General features: G+C 44.2%; 1 protein-coding gene across 2 annotated transcripts; it reads right to left on the bottom strand.

Annotated features, from left to right (window-relative positions):
• Positions 1 to 4,340: 4,340 nt before the first annotated feature.
• On the bottom strand, positions 4,341 to 9,664 carry BAMBI (BMP and activin membrane bound inhibitor). 2 transcript variants are annotated; one of them, XM_077809474.1, is made up of 3 exons: positions 9,245 to 9,664; positions 5,552 to 5,839; positions 4,341 to 5,079 (listed from the first exon to the last, which is right to left on the bottom strand). In XM_077809474.1, exons 1-3 carry the CDS (start codon positions 9,318 to 9,320, stop codon positions 4,661 to 4,663), a joined length of 783 nt encoding a protein of 260 aa, XP_077665600.1. In that variant the 5' UTR covers positions 9,321 to 9,664; the 3' UTR covers positions 4,341 to 4,660. The 2 variants fall into 2 exon arrangements, with proteins under 2 accessions (XP_077665600.1, XP_077665601.1); XM_077809475.1 differs by having other exon boundaries at positions 5,564 to 5,839.
• Between the last annotated feature and the right edge of the window lie 6,938 nt (positions 9,665 to 16,602).

Genomic DNA, 16,602 nt, shown 5'->3' with positions numbered 1-16,602 from the left:
GCTCTCTACTCAGCCTGTAATCACCCAATATTGAAACCAGATTTACAGGCTCTTTGGAAGAGAGGTCTGTGATTTCCAAACCAGACACATTTGGTATTTCTGAAAAAGGTCAAACCCCCTCTGGAGTGAAGGGTTTTTAATAGAATCAGTTCAGCAGGAGCTAAGAAGACATACAAACCCGACTGCTCAGGAGGCAGAGACTGGCAGAGGCGTGCGAAAAGCTACAACCATTATTCCTTTGAGGAAGAAATCAGGGAGAGAGGGAAGTACAGGGGAAGCTCATTTACATCTCGGACATTTGATTTCATTTATTCCACTTTGAGGGACGTTGCAGTTAGAATAAAGGGGGGGGGGGTGCAGTTAATGCACTCCAGAGCTTAAAGTGGTCTCAGAGAAAAAGGTAGGGTTTATCACTGCACTGCAATGAAAATTTAACCTTCATAGCAAAATGTTAAAAGCCCAAGCTGCTTAAAAATATCTCCTTATCAGCAACCATCCTCAGTCAGAGGGCTCCATTTCTTGGCCCGGAAACATTTCCCTCCCTGCTTAGATGATAAACTATGTTCTGTGTTTGCACAGGACCGAGCATGACTGGACTCCTAGGCATTTTGGTACTACAAATAAGGCTGTTAGAAAACTTATTTCATTCATATTTTGGAGGTGTGCAGGTACTACAAGAAGCAGCACAGCAGAAATGCCTATTAGTTATAAATAACACCTGCCTCAGTTAGCAAACACTGAATACAGGCCTAGTGTGTTGTCAGGTGATGATGATGGGAGGCTCAATTCTCTTCACTCATTTTAAGTCTCAGACTCTCTCTGCAGAGGCAGTTTTTGTAAATTCATTACCACCAGCACAGCTCCAGCAGGGTAGCAAAGGTGGGAGTACTAGTATGGACTAGCCCAGTGCCTCTCAACCTTTCCAGACTACTGTATCCCTTTCGAAAATCTGATTTGCCTTGTAAACCCCTCACTTAAAAACTTACAAAATCAGCCATAAAAATCCAAGTGTCACAGCACACTATTACTGAACAATTGCTGACTTTCTCATTTTTACCATATCATTATAAATCAATTGGAATATAAATATTGTACTTACACTTCAATGTATAGTAGATAGAGCAGTATAAACAAGTCATTGTCTATATGAAATTTTAGTTTGTACTGACTTTGCTAGTGCTTTTTATGTGGCCTGTTGTAAAAGTAGGCAAATATCTAGATGAGTTGATGTAGCCCCTGGAAAACATCTGAGTACTCCCCAGGGGTACATATACCCCTGGTTGAGAACCACTGAACTAAGCCACCCAGAATTAGAAGCATGATGTGGGCACAATTCTAGAAGCCATCTGTCCTAGGAGGCCTAGCATTATCATCCCTGGCACAGCTTCCCCTGCAGGAGAGAGAAGGCTTTATGATTTTGCTGTTTCACTTGTGACACTTAAAAATCTCACTCAACATTCTGAAATCTTTTATTCCAGATCTCACATGTTTATCCCAAGCAGTTTACACATGGAGTACAGGAGACAAGGAAAAAGAAGGAATCAAGTCCTATATATCATCTAACACATGAAGATAGGCTCTGCTTGTTCCTGGTTTCTTCAGATCTTTGACTGCAAAGTTTTCAGTGAAAACACCTTATGAAAATATCAGACCAGGCCAGTCACTAGTGTAGCACTGCTAATTTGCATAAGAGAGCAGAGCTAATTTGACTTCACAGTATGGGTTTGCCTAACCAGAGCTAAGGTATGTGGCAGAAAAGAAACAAAGGAAAGAGTAAAGAGACCTGTGTTTCACTGTGAATGGATTTGGAGATGAGGGGGAGGGCTGGGTGTATGGTGTAGCCTTGACACTTATGAACTGTGACAGTGACCAAACCCAAGTTCAGTTACATGAACAGGACAGCATCTTAGAACAGCTTGGGAATGCAGGTGCACTGCACTGTCTCTCAGCTGCTAACCAGAGAACTGCTTGCACACTGTAGTGGGCAGGAGTCAGAAGATAGATCTACAATGCAGCTGAGAGCATGCTTCCCAGCTGGGCTAGACAGACAAGCATGAGTTCAAACAGCAGCATAGCTGTGGGGCAGCTGTACTTAGGCATGAAGCCCAAGCTAACTACATACTCAGACTGCTAGTCTAAGCTCCCACTTGTGCTACACCCTCCTGCACTGCTATTTTCAGAGCAATCAGAGCTAGCCTGTGTCTGTCTGCCTGAGCCAGGAAGCATGCTCATAGCTTGTACAGCTACCCACAGTGAGCCTGCGGTTGCAAACTGCTCCAAGTGACGGCAGGGCAAAGCAAGCACTCCTGTTCCCCTCACAGCTTCAAAAGCAGCATCTCCACTGCAAGGGGGAACAGTAGAGCATCCCAGCCTCATTTGCCTGGTGTAAGTAGGTCCTTAGATATTCAAAGCAGCAGCAAATGATTCAGATCACAAGATGCTTAAAATGACTATGCAACTTGCTGAGAAAGAAAGGGAATGCTTCCCCAGGGGGTTGGGAGGAAACCCTGGCAAGGTTTAAATACTAGTCCCTGAACCCGATTTAATCCCACATCTGTCACTGTGATTAGATTTATGCTTAGACTGAACTAGGCACCACTTCCATGCCTTATTTCAATTCAATAGTGGTTCCCCTATACATAAAAATATACTATTGCTAGGAATGACTGGTGTATTTGCGTGAACAGTGACCAACCTAGACAAGCATTTAATACAAATTAAAGCACAGAACAGAGGGGCAAGCAATAGGAGACCCAAGAACATTTTTAAATATCAGCTGGAAGGGAAGATAAAGTCAGATCCTTACCTCAGCTACACCTACACAGTCATATGGACTCCAGTGGCAAAAAACGGTGTAACTAAAGGGCAAGACAGACTGGGTATGACTACACTACAGTTAAAAACCCATGGCTGGCCCATGCGAGCAGACTTGGGCTGGAGCTGGAGAACTGTACCAGGTGAGAGGGTCCCACAGCTTGCCCCAACAGCTATACTCCCCTTAAAACAGATCTCCTAAGGACTCTGCTGTAAAGGTAGCATAGACTGGAGGACTACACACACAGGTAAGAACTCTGGGCATTCTGACTCTACATTCAGCTATGCCACTGACTCACTGTTTTGACCTTGGGCAAGTCATTTCATGTGTACTTCAGTTTCCCAATCTGTACAAAGGGGATAATACTTACCTACTTCAAAAGGGGGTTATGAGGATTAGTCAATCTTTAATAGTGATTGGATCATGTAAAGTGCTAGGTAATTCTTCAGTTCATATTGCTCATTACTCAGAGATCCCATTTATGAGAACACTATTCTGGGTTTTGTTTTCCCCAAGATCATGGCACCTGCTTTTCCAGAAAGTCCACTTTAATTACAGCGAAAAACAGAACAATAAATATGGCCTCTCAATTGCTCCAGGGTCTTTAACTAACCCTGAACCTATTAAATAAGGCCAACTAATGGTTTTGAAGGAGGAACGATAACCAACTGCACAAATTAGAATGGGAAGAAAGCAGTCTAGGCAGAAATACCACAGAAGGAGCTGGGGCTTATCATAAACTGGATAATGAAAAAAATGTGTTCAACACACAAAAGATGAGGCAGATGTTATATTCAGATGTTTTAATAGGAGCATCACATTTAGAAAGGTCAATGTGGCTTTTCTACTCCATTCTTCTTGCCAATGAACTGAAGTCCTGTATGACACACGGTAACACTAAATTAATTAAATTTAAGTTTGTGAGGAGTTGTGAGGAGAAAGTGGTTTTTTGTTTTGTTTTTTTAAAGTGATTTTATGAAAGTTAAGAACTGTAAGGAAAGTTTGAGAGGACGGGCCATACTGAGCCAAGACTCAAAAAATTTACTTGCCCCCTGTGTAGGTAGATGAATACAAAATATATTTATGTAAATTAAATACAATAAATAAAGAGGAGGAGGGACAGTTAGTCAAGAACAGAACAAAGTAATCAGCCTTAGCTGCAAAAGGGAAAATTAAGGTTATGAGGGGGAAAACCCCCCCAAAGAAAAAAATTAATCTTTTCAAACAGTTCGGCAATGGAATAACCTGACAAGGGAAAAATGTGGACTCACCACTACATGACATTCAGAGATATTCCTGAAAGAGGATGTCAGCGCTAACAGTCACTTCTGCCACTCTGCAGGAGGATGGACTTTACAGGAGAACAGATTTCAAGACTTCCTGCAATTCTATTCTGAATGTTAATGTCATCTCATAATAGCTTTTTTAAAAAGAAAACTATTGTCTTCTACAAAAAAGTCACAAGGAAGTTTCAGACAAAATATATATATTTAAAGATTCTTTACAATAAGTCAGGAAACATAGAAGCTTTTATACAGTTTATTATTTAGATCAATTCTCAGCTCCCTACAGCTCAGAAATCCCTGGTGACAGTGTGTACAACTTCTAATTTTTGCTTTCATAACTTTAAAGCAAACAATACATTGAGTGTATTTTACTCTGTGCAAATACGACAACTTTTGGAATCCTTCAGAGGAAATATCCAAGATTCTGTTTGCAGAGATCCTTTCTCAAAAGATGATTAATGAAAGTTTGCTTAAGATAAAGTGCTCCTGTCCAGCAGAACCCAAAGGCCTTTGAGAGTTTTCCTAGTAAGTTTAGCTCAGATTTAAAAAAAAAAGTTGGTCATACAAATTCCAGCTTTCCATGCCCGCTGTACATTCCCCAGTGGACTAATGAAAGAATTTTATCATTGCTGAGGTCTGTCTGTCTCATTTTATCACAGCTCATGCAGCAGTTCTCGTGACCGGTTACTGGCACCATGCATTCCAAGTCTAACTTTGCCACCTGTCCTTTCTTCGAATGATGTCCATGAAAACTGTAGTGCAAACGGGAGAGCATTTGCTGTCGTTGATCTTGCAGTCTTTTGTTTTCACTCCTGAGCATCCGCAAAGCTAGCATGATAAGCAGCACTAAGATCAGCCCACCAGCTATGGGAACAGCAATTACAGCTGCTCTGAACCACAATTCTTTTGAAGAGGTCAACTCCTGAACCTTTGTGATGAGATTTCTGCTGTTGTCATGCTGATATCTGCTCCCCTGTCCTGCAAAAAGTTAAACAAAGATGTCAACTTTATTTCAGTCTCAGCTGAACAATTGTTTCAAATTTAACAATTCCTTAAACCACACATTAAAAGCTGCTGCTGGTAATCATTTAACATCCCACTGGAAAGTATCTACAAATAGTACCTCTACAAATTGATCTGAACCATTTCTAAAACAAGTTAAGATAATATATTTTTATTACATTGGCAGTTGATCTAATATGAATGAGTACCACTGTACAATTGCCTCTTAGAAATGTTGAGAAGCAGGCATGACAGGCAGACATCTAATGCTAATGCAGACATAAAAGCTACTCAGCTTTTAGAGATACATCTCTGCATCCCGCCACATGCTTCTCCCTCTGGTATCTCTAATTACATTAACAACAAAGTCAATAGCAGACATACAAGGTCTTGGCTGTCACAAGCCTATAGATCAGAGAAGACATTTAGTTGAAACTGCTTTCTCTACCTGAGGTCTCACCCTTGGGAGGAGAGAGAACATCATGCAGTCCTCTATAATTGCACATATCTTCATGACAGCATTCCAATGTGGGCATGGTGGTGCCAGAGTGGTTTTGTGCCTGTTTAGCTTGGCAGATGTCAGCTGTGTTTGCAATAGAGTCCAAGCAGCCATGAGTAAGTGGGGAATTCGTGTTCTGAGGGTCAAGCAGTCTGGAGAAGCAGGCATTAAGCTCAGATTTGCACATATAGCCAGTTGCAACACAGTGCGCAGCATCACAGTAGCATCTAATTTCACCTAAAAAAAAGTCAAGTATTTTATTCCTAGTTAGTACAGAAACTCACTTGCTACCTCACAAATTAACAAAATGAACAAACTCAAGGGTACAAACTTCTGTTCACTGTAGATTGTAAACCCTGCAGAACAGGGCTTGTCTGTTTTTGGTTTTTGTATGGTATCTACCACCCTGGGACCCTAATCCCAGTGGTGCCTTTGGACACTAGCCCAATACCAATATTTACTACTACGATATACTTAATTAAAGCGGGGTATATATTAAAGCAAGAATAACTGAAATGTCACACTTCAAACTTCTCATTAAGACTAGGGTTTTTTGGGTCATACTGCTAGATAAGACATACATAACCACATCCGCATAATAGCTAGGTATTTTTACTACTTACTAAACATGAGCATTCGACAGGTGATCAAATCCATCCTTATTTAAGAGGCACGATCTCCTCACCCCCACCCCACCCCCCAAAGCTAGTTTGAAATAGCATTGCTACAGTGTTTTAAAATTTAAATCATTACTGTTGATGGTTGATCATTCTAAGGTTTTTTGATTTTGGCACATTTAATTGGAACTGCAGAACTGTTTGCTATCTCTCAGGGCTATGCCAAGGTTTAAGAGCTTTAGCTAACACCTTATAAAGCTATCAGCTAGAACCATTAGAATCTAGAAATGGCAAGTCAGGAAGATTTTTACTATATGAAATTGGGCATCTATTGTGCTCTCTTCAGAAAAGGAACTTTTTCTATGAGGAGCTTTTCATGCAACAGGGCTTTTTAAAGTCAGTTTTATAAAACAGGAACTGTGCAGTTTACAATTAGTGGTTTGTTTGCCAAAGTCAATTTTTCAACCCAAATGGAAAATCATATGAAGGGGTGCGCTTCTGCAAGGCTGAAATCGCCTCCCCCAAAACCCTTAGTTTTTGCAGGCAATCCAACATGTGGTCAAAAAAGGGGAAACGTTTAGACTGAAAATCTTCTTCTACTGGTTATATAAAAACAATCTCTCATGAAACCTCAAAAATTTCTGAAGGGAAGCGATAAAAGTTCGTAATAAAATGCTTCATTTTGTGCTCTCCAAACCACGGTCATGATTATATACATCTTGTACTGTCAGGAAAATGTATTCTTTCTAGGCAAGTCATAACTCAACCTATTTCAATATGCCAGCAGTTCAGAGAATTAGAGGACAGCAGACTCTGGAGCCATCATTACAAGTAGGGATTTACTTAGACTTTCAATTCAGTTAGTTGGAGTACTTCCTACCACAGAGGCAGTGAGTGAGCCTTTAAAAGTCAGTTGAATTATCAGACTTCTGCACAGGTTTGTTTTCAGAGTATGTTTTCTAACGCAAGAACTGCCTTTTAAATATCCCCTCCCCCCTTCGTATGGCCAGGAGAGGACTCAGTCAAATTAACTTCCAGGCTTCAGCCCATCTAGGCTCAGCTCTCCTGGTAATGCTGCTGCAGAGGCTCTGGATCCTGAAGTCCCTGCTACCCTTTAATAACTCTGCTTAATAGAAGCCAAATGACAGAGCACCTCTCTCCCCAGTCTGCATTAGCTCCCTTGGGCCTTTAGGCTAAGGAGCCCAACTTTCCTTAGTTTCATAAAAGTCTCCCTTCCAATAAATTCGTGAACAGCTTTTCTCTGCTTTCTTATGTACAATCACTGAGCTTGCTACTTTTTTCCCCTGCAAAAAGGGTTTATGACAGCTACTATTCCGTTAGAGCACATTAATAAAAAAAATGCAAACAAAGAACAAAGTTGACTGTCCTTCACTGCTCTAAGCTCAGCATGGGGAGGAAAATGAAACAATAAGCATACTTCTATTTTAACTGTTTATATGACCCTGTTTAAAATTCTACATTTGACTGACCTAAGACAGTCTTATAAACAAAATCTGACAAGCTAGTCACCAGGTTATTACAACTCCATTTTAATTAAAGCCACATTTTTGTTAGAACAGAATGGACTTTGTATTACTGTATTAAAACTGTATTTCTGTCAATTCATAAAGTTTCTTCCTGTGCTATGCAAAAAGGCCAGAAAGGGTATTTGGTATTTTGAAACAGAACAATGCCCTTCTGTTCTCTCCTCTTTCTTGTTACTGTATATAGCTATTAAAGAAAAATGTCTGCTTTTAGTCAAGATGGCTACAGGAGAGACTGCAGGCTTCTCTTAAAGCTTTTGAAGTCAGCAGCAGCCAGAAGTCTATGATCCCCTAATTATATCATTATCAGGCACATAGTTTCAGTATCTGTGACTTCACATCACTCAGTCACTCCCTGTTCTGCCTGCCTTTGATGGGGCCAGGCAGCTTCCCTCTGCATGCTGCAAGGGCTGTTATTTAGGGTTAATTACACCTTTACTTCCAAAATAAATAAATATGGTAGCACATCATCACTGTGCTAGTTTATCCTTTAACCTCCTCTGTGAATCTTGGCAATTATAGGGAGCCAAAAAGGTGACCTTTCCTCCTTAAAAAAAGGACCCACTAAGCAGTCACTGAACTCTGTGGAGACAGTGTTAATTTAATTTAAGTGTGTTTAAACTACATACCTATTTACAGGAATGTAGCATTTGCAACAAGACGTTAAACACATCTCTAATCCACTACTAGTTTTAAAAGGATTAGAAAAAGAGGGTGGGGGGCCGGAATCAATTCCCTCTGATGTACTTTCCTTGGGTTTGTGTTTTTTTTAATAAACACTTGGGGGAGGCGAGACTATCCGCCCTACAGTAAAACCACGCCAGGACTCCAAAAGGGGCAGTGTGTCTCTAAGATGGCCCGGCTCCATGGCTGGAAGCGTTCAGAAGTTCATTGAAGGCAGACTAACAAAAACATTTTGACAACCGCTTGCCCTTAAGGTCTGACTTACATCAATGAACGGGGGAAAGCCTCTAGCAGCGGGCGGGGGGAACCAAGTACCGCTCCTTCCAAGAGGCGAGCTTGTCCTAGCCTGCGAGGCTCAGCAGGGAGGAATATTACACGCCAACAAAGGCTTGGCAATGGGCTTCAAAGCCAGCTCGGAGCCCTCTGCATGGAGCTCCCGGCGCAGCCTGGGAGAGGAAACCCACGTTCAAGGGAGCCTCCAAGGAGGGAGTGCGGGGCTGGGAGGAGGCTGCACCCTCTGGCACTGGGGGCTCAGAGCTACCCCCGCAGCACCACACGCTGCCCCCCCCCCAGGGCACGCCCGCACCTTCCAGCCCCCGCAACTCAACCAGCCCCTTCTAGTCTCACTCCTCCCTGCAGCCCGGGGCTCTTGCCACCCCAACAGCCGCCACCGCACCCCCGTGACGCCGCGCACAGCTCTAACGACTCCCCGCACCCCCGGGTCCCCCAGTCGCTCGCTCCCGGCACCGCCACGGAGCTGCCCCCGCTCACCCCAGCGCCGCCCCCGGCCCCCTCACCTCTGGTCAGCAGGATGGCCATGGCGCACAGCTCCAGTTGCAGCCAGATGAAGCTGTAGCTAGAATGGCGATCCATTTAACCGCCCCGCCCGGACCCGCCCCGCCCGGCCGCTCGAGGTGCCCTCCAGGGCTCGCTTAAGCTCGCAGCGCCGCACTCGAGGGCCCGGCGCGGGCAGCGCAGGGACTCCAGCTGCCCGCGGCTGTCTGCGCCCCGCGCCCCGCCAGCGCAGCCCAGCTGATCACACGCTGCGGCGGCCGCTCTCCAGCCACAGCTGCCGCCGCATGCGGGAGCAGGGCCAGCCCGCAGCTCTGCCCGGCCAGGGCGCCCCCGCCTCCGGCAAGCGAGACACGCGCAGCGCCGCGGGCCGAGCTCGCCGCTCCCGCAGCCACTGACTCGGGCTCTGACCCAGGCAAGCAGCGAGCGAGCCCAACGCTGTAAATAGCGCGGCGCCGGCCGAGCCTGCCCCGCCGCCCGCCCCTCGCCCCGCCCACCCCCGCCCCCAGCGCCGCTCTCGTAGGTTCCGCTCCCCTGCCACTCACAGCAGCCGGGCCGGGCTGCGCCTGGGACTGGCTGGCAGCCTGCGGCCGCCCCGCCCCCCCCCTCCGGCTTGCGAATGGCCCGGGGAGGGGGGATCCGCGATTCATGCCCAGGGCAGCGAGGGGCGGGGCGGAGGCAGAGCGCCCGGGTGTCCCCGCAGGACGGAGCCGTCTCCGCGGAACGCAGCGCGCCCCCCTCGCCCGCATTCACCGCCGCCTCGCAGCCAGCCTGGGGCTCCCCCCCCCGCACACACACACCCCCCGGAGTGTTTCTAATCCAACACTTCCCCCCCGCCCGCCCCGCCTTGGTGCTCAGGGCCCCGATCCGCCAGCGCGTAAGACCCAAACTGTCGGGGGACACTTGCCCAAACCCAGCCCTGCCTCGCCCGAGGGGGAATGGGCCGTGAGGACCGAGCCGTTCACGGGGTGGGGGGAGATCATTTCAGGGAGCGCCAGTACGGGCTGGCCCGGAGAGCCACAAGCGATCGGCAGAGCCAGGGCTGCGCAGAACAGACACGGCAAACCAGCCCCCCGGGGTTGGACGGGAGCGTATCGTTTTCATCTGTTCTGTATTTATTTTTTCGTGATCAATACAGCCCCGGCAGACAGACGGTTGGCTGCAAGGAGCCGGGCTGCTTGTTGGGCTAGATGGAGTGGGAGTAGCCGGCAAAAGACACTTAGCGAAAATTAGCAAATCCAAAAGCACCAGGCGCCAGTGAGACGACACAGACAGAGACTGACACTCAATTATCCTCCAAACAATCCCAGGCAAACACACAGGCTCGGCCTGATCAATATCAGCCCCGAAGTGATCTCCTTAGTGAGATGCTAATTCATTTATTAGTACATTGTCTGAACTCCGCAAAGCCGCACCCCCCAACGCAGCTTTGCTCTCCGGGATTCCCACCCACCCCTGGAAAACTTTGAAATGTTATAGAATCAAACCCTATACTGTAGATACAGCTACTGGGAGACTTTAACTGTATGTAGTGATTTACACACTTCGTACTGTAACGACTTTATGCACTTACCATACTTCCCTCACAGTGATTGAGGCGCCACATTTCATGTTTAGGTGCCATGTGCCAACGTGGGACTATGGATCTTTTGAGTAGAACACGGTCCACTCGGGAGAAATCACCCAGCTCATCTGCACGCGTGAGTAAGGGGTGTGCAGGAGCTAAGACAGAGGGGGGTGGTTCAGGAGCTCAGAAAAGAGAACCTTGAACAGAAAAATTGTGAAAATTGAAAAAGTGAATTAATAGACATTGCCCTACATTTCATTCCACCAGTTCCAAGAAGAGGGAGCTCCCAGGACTGTACCATAGGTAATGCAGATGATTATAAGTATTACAGTATATTTATGATTCACTACCATTAGTTGCATCTCTCTAGGATGTTCCTTTTAGAACTCAAACATTTGTTCATTTTAAATTCCAGTGTTTCCAACAAGATGGTCTAAAGATGAAGGAGGGGAGTTTTCAGGCGAAATCAAGGACAGATAAGGGGAGGGATGCTTAGCATGTTTCATGTAAAGAGGATACGGGTAGTCAGGTCTGGCAGGGCGGAGCGGGTACAGAGCTGGGACTCATGAAACCTTTCCATTCATGGCTTTGCCACTGACCTGCTGCTTGAGTTGGGCAAGTCACTGCACCTCCCTGTACCTCTTAAGGCAGGTGGGGCTCCTCTACAGTGACAGAAGGAGAAGGAAAACTCCAGTTTCAAATCAAAACCGCCAAGTCTGGCCAGCAGTGTTTGTAAAAGGTTGTGCCAGTCACACTTGCTGTTCAGACACTACTATGGACTACCCTCTTTGCTTTATAAACAGAAAGCCATATTCAATGAATAATTAACAAATCTGTTTGCTTAATGGCAAACAAAATTTAATGCAAAATTAAAACCAAATGGCTTAATCTCCAGTTTCTGTGTTGAAGGCCCACGCTAACCAGGCTGCAGAGGAGAATTCAGCACTGAAATAATTTTAACTCACCTTTTAACAAATTCCTTTCCTCCTTTGGCACTTTCTCTAGAATGCATACATTCTGTGACAACCAGCGTGGATACCAGAAATGTCATTGCATCAAGCTTTTTAAAAGGCTAGTGAGAAACCTATGTTTGTCCTTCATGTCCCTCACAGCTAAGAAACAAACCTTATTTCTATTAAATCAGAATTTTGCTACTGCCAGGTATTAGGAAGAAACATTCCCCAGAGACTGGTTATTTCATAATTGTCCACTGAGATTTCTTGCACCTTTCTCTGAAGTGTCTAGTGCCGGCCATTGTCAGACAGGATGCTGGTCTAGGTGGACTACTATTCTGATCTGATGGGCAGCATTGCTGTAGCCATGTTGGTCCCAGGATATTAGAGAGACAAGGAGGTGAAGTAACACCTTCTTGGACCAGCTTCTGTTGGTGATAGAGACAAGCTTCCAAGCTTACAGAGAGCTCAGGTCCTGAAGAAAAGCTCTTTGAAAGCTCAAAAGCTGGTCTCTCTCACCAACAGAAGTTGGTCCAATAAAATATTACCTCACCCACCTTGTCTCTCTGATCTGGTATGACAGTTGCCACGTTTCATGTGATTTCAATGGGAGCAGCAGCAGGCCCTGGCTAGTGCATTCAACAAATATAGCTGCAATTAACTCGCTTTCCCTTTTTGCCAGCTACATTTTTACACAGATGCTGGAAAAGGAGGTTATAATAAGAAATTATCTTCAACCATGAGGTCATACCTTTTCTGTAAAGAAATACTATAGCACACATTGAGTTTGGATAGTTTTCCTTCACATATTGTTCTGAAGGCTGCCTCGCTGTTGAAATATATTTACGAACTTTATTTTCTATTGTCATTACATTTTATAACCCCTGATTTCTACAGGATTTGCACACTGACTGTTTTGTTCCCCATTTATTGGCTCTAAATATTTGGTTTTACAGCTCATGCAAGTATGCCGGATGATACATGTATAATAAGCTAATGGCAAAATTTACTTCTGACCTCTAAATTTGAAATGATCTGTAAGACCTTAAAAATGTTTTAAATTCAGGATATAATACCATGTGCAAGAGAGTCAGTCCTCCCCTGAAAGAGAAGGAGGAAATATGAAATATCAGACTGAGCTCACTCAAATTTACTTTAGCAATAGGGGACAAACTGAATCTAAAACTAATTATAATGGTTTTATTGAAACTCTCTTGTGATTTACATAGGTGTAATGTGTTGTACCACAACCTTTACAGTTTTGCGGCACATATTTGAGATGTACCACAAAGTTATTTTCTAATGTTTGTTTCTGTTTAGAAATTACAACTCACCAAGGTCCACGATGCCACATCACCCACTGATGGATTTACAACTGAAGCAATGTGCTGCTGGTGCCTTTTATTTGCACACATAGGAAAATCTCAATTTGCCAAAGTAATTTATAATCTTCTAGCTCAGCATTTCCTCTATGTTCGCAGAGCTGATGACAAGTGTATTTAGCAGGCGTCACTGTCGTGTGTGGCACGTATGCTCTGGAGTTGGTTTGTGTTTATTAAGTCGCATTGTTGCACTAAAGTAATATGAGAGACTATTTCTGAATATTACAAATGTTCTGTCATACTGAACATGCATAGACTCTAATATCTTGTCTAGAGGGCAATGTGTTTGAAATCAATTTTAAGAGGCAAAATTTCCTCAAGAGCTGTCATGTTTGAGTTGTGATCTAAACCACGTCACCTTCTGTTTTCAAGCCATACAGATGTTTGAAGTGCCACAGCTGGGAGGGACTTGCAGGGTGCAAGTACTACTCCCCAATCTTGGCTCCCTAGAAACCTGTGGAGTTCATTCTCCAGGGGATCCCCTCTGGCTTGAGCCGTGGAGAGATGTGGGCAGGTGACAGGAGGCATGGCGTTTGACTTACTCATGACTACCACGTTTCCTCCTCCACTCTGATTACTCGCACAAGCATTCTGCATAGGAAGCTGTGCAGGGTTTGCGTGGGGTCCCATGACGGACCATACTCAAACAAAATAATTCAGCTTTTGCAACACTAGTTTGCTTCTGTTTTAGAGGCAAAAGCAAACAGGGACAGACTTGGCCCACAAAAGGGACAGGAGACAGGCCCAGTGCAAACCAACAATAATGATATGTTCTGCAACAAGAAGGAATGTGAGATAATAACTACAAGGAACCAGCAAGCAATGCACCCAAGGCCTGAGGCAGCATGAGGAGGTGTCTGTAACAATCATGAGAGAGCAGCCTGGAGCCTTAACTTGTAATGACTATGTAGCCCACATATCAAAAGGCTCTCCCACCAACACACACAACTACAAACACAATGAAGCCCTTTGAAATGAATACTGAATAAAAGAATAACATGGTTTCAAAATAAACCTCCAGTGCACCTCAAGGTAAAATATACTAGAAATCTGACCTGATAAGCGTCTCTGCCTGTCAAAGAAATACATTCCATCTGGACCAACTCAGGAGGATATGCAGAGACATTGCAATTGTAAATACAGGGATACCAATCAAAGGAACAGGCCCGTTCAGAAAAGCGTCACAAATCTTATGAACTGTGTTTGGGTTTTTTATATTGTTTTGTAGGCTGATAACTTCAGCCCCAAGTTTCAGCCAGGGGTGTTTAAAAACAGCCATCATATAAAGCAATGATTAGTTCAAAATAAGCCCCTAGAAGTTTTGAATAACTTAAAATTTTGAAGCCCCTTGACAGACCCAAAGATCCTCCTTGTACACACAGTAGCCCAGCCCAGGCCCTGCTTTCCCTTACCTTTGTCCTCAGATTCAGAAGAAGGCCCAGTATCTTCCATCAGGAGCATCTGGACAGCTCAGTCTAAGGTGGGATCTCACTTTCATCTTGGGGGGGGCTCCCAAGTGACCATATCCCATACTCTTGTGTTGTGCAAACAGCCTGCCCTCTCTCTTTAATTTTAGCAATCTCATAGCTTTCAAATCTAGTGCCATCTGGCATTTACATCCCAGAGAGCACTGCCCTGTTATGAAATTCCGTCCCACAATTTGTACAGGTATTATTCCAATCCTTTTCGGTAGCTTTGCTTCCTGCAAGACCTGACTATTGGAAGATGACAGAGGTGATAAGGAAAGCTGGAACCACCTGACCAAAGAGAAAAGCAAAGCAAATGAATAAAGACAAAGAACGGGCATTGTATTTTTTTTTTTACTTGACAGTGTTTCCAGATTACATCTCTGATTCCAGGAGAAACTGCCCTTCCTTCCTTTTCTACATTTGGAACTGAAAGACCTCAAGAAAGTTCAGCTTCTTCAATATCCTCCCTTCTGCCTTTCATTATAAAACAGTTGCAGTGCTATTACCTATTTCTGCTGCTCCCTAGCAAGTATTTGCCACTAGAACCTATAAGCAGCCTTGAAACCTGACTAAATAAAGCTACAATGAAATTTCAGTCTGCACGTGCCCCTTGTTTATTTTGGGTTTAAATGAGCATCTCCTGAAAAGTGCTTCCCAGTTGGAAATTACTCCCTCATCCAGCAGCATTTGACATTACAATACCCTCCTGGTCATTTTTTAAACTTACTGAGTATTGGCAATTTTCCACTGTTAGCCCAAATAATTGGGCTTAACCTTTCAGTCTAACTTTATGAAATAGAGATTGTGTCTACACAGTATTGTGTATTTGTTTGAGATGAAAAATAAAGCATATTCAAAGTGACAAAATAAATTGATAGTTGCAGTTTACTATAAACCTGCTAACATTCATCATCTGTCTTTTCATTATTATTGCAGCACTGCCTCAGAGTAAGTTGCATTCCTACCTATCCAAATACAATATTTCCTTATTTATCTGCCTGAGCCACAGCTGCATTTGCCCGTATTGCAACATAAGACATTCATTTCATCAACAGAGAATGATTACTATTGTATTTGGCTGATTAAAATTAGCAGCAGAAAGCAAACAGTAAACAAACTGTACCCTTTCCTTTCTCTGCCGTGAAATGATTTTTTGGGCTGGAAATCTCATCTATGCTGGATACTGAAAGTAAAGAAAACCGCTTGAGAAATGCTTAAAGAATCACCGGTGCAGCATTTATTGGATTACTACCTCTGATAACTGCTTTGGGCAATTTTTTGCTGTTGTAACATATTACACAGAACCAGGAGGCCACTACATGCAACTTCTGTCACAACAGGAAAAGACAGCCTGGCCCAGCTGCCAAAGCAGAGATGCTCACTTATTCTCCAAAATCCTCCTTTCCCATTGAAGAACCTCTAGTCCATGCCCTTGTCATGTCTCACCTAAACTATTGCAACTTTCTACTTTCTGCCACCTCCAGTCAGTCCATACAACACTGCAACCAAAGTCACTTCCCTTCTTTTCTGATCCTGTTACCACCACTCCCCTTCCCATCCCTGCTAACTCCTTACAGTTGCCCACTCCTATATCTCAGCCCTTGTTTCCTAGCATACCGCCCTCCCACAAATGCCATCTGCTCTTAACTTCTCCCACCTCACCAAATCCTTTGTCTCCCCCTAATGGCAATTCTATGCTATCACAATGCTTGGAACATTTCTGTGCACTCTACTCCAGGCCTAGGCTAAAAATCTCACTTTCGTCCACTTATAAATATAAGTAAAATTACCATAGACAATTGTAACAATGCATTTATAGTTAAATAAAAGAATCAAAACACCTTCAAACCCTGGAACCAACAAGAAGGCTGCACAAAATAAACAATCCAGCTCACATGGCTTGATGTCATGTTTTCCCTTTCTTTTCTCCTGCATATGGTCTAAGGCCTGACCCTGCAAAGCCCTACTCATATGATGTCAGTGGGGCTAATC

This window comes from Eretmochelys imbricata, chromosome 2 (genome assembly GCF_965152235.1).
Source record: "Eretmochelys imbricata isolate rEreImb1 chromosome 2, rEreImb1.hap1, whole genome shotgun sequence".
Taxonomy (NCBI): domain Eukaryota; kingdom Metazoa; phylum Chordata; order Testudines; family Cheloniidae; genus Eretmochelys; species Eretmochelys imbricata.
This window is presented reverse-complemented; position numbering and strand designations above follow the sequence as displayed.

Coding starts and splice junctions, on each gene's coding strand:
- BAMBI (XM_077809474.1), bottom strand. CDS start 9,320: ATGGATCGCCATTCTAGCTACAGCTTCATCTGGCTGCAACTGGAGCTG. Junction 5,840..9,244: donor GGCCATCCTGCTGACCAGAG/GTGAGGGGGCCG, acceptor ACTTTTTTTTAG/GTGAAATTAGATGCTACTGT. Junction 5,080..5,551: donor TCCCAAGGGTGAGACCTCAG/GTAGAGAAAGCA, acceptor AACTTTTTGCAG/GACAGGGGAGCAGATATCAG.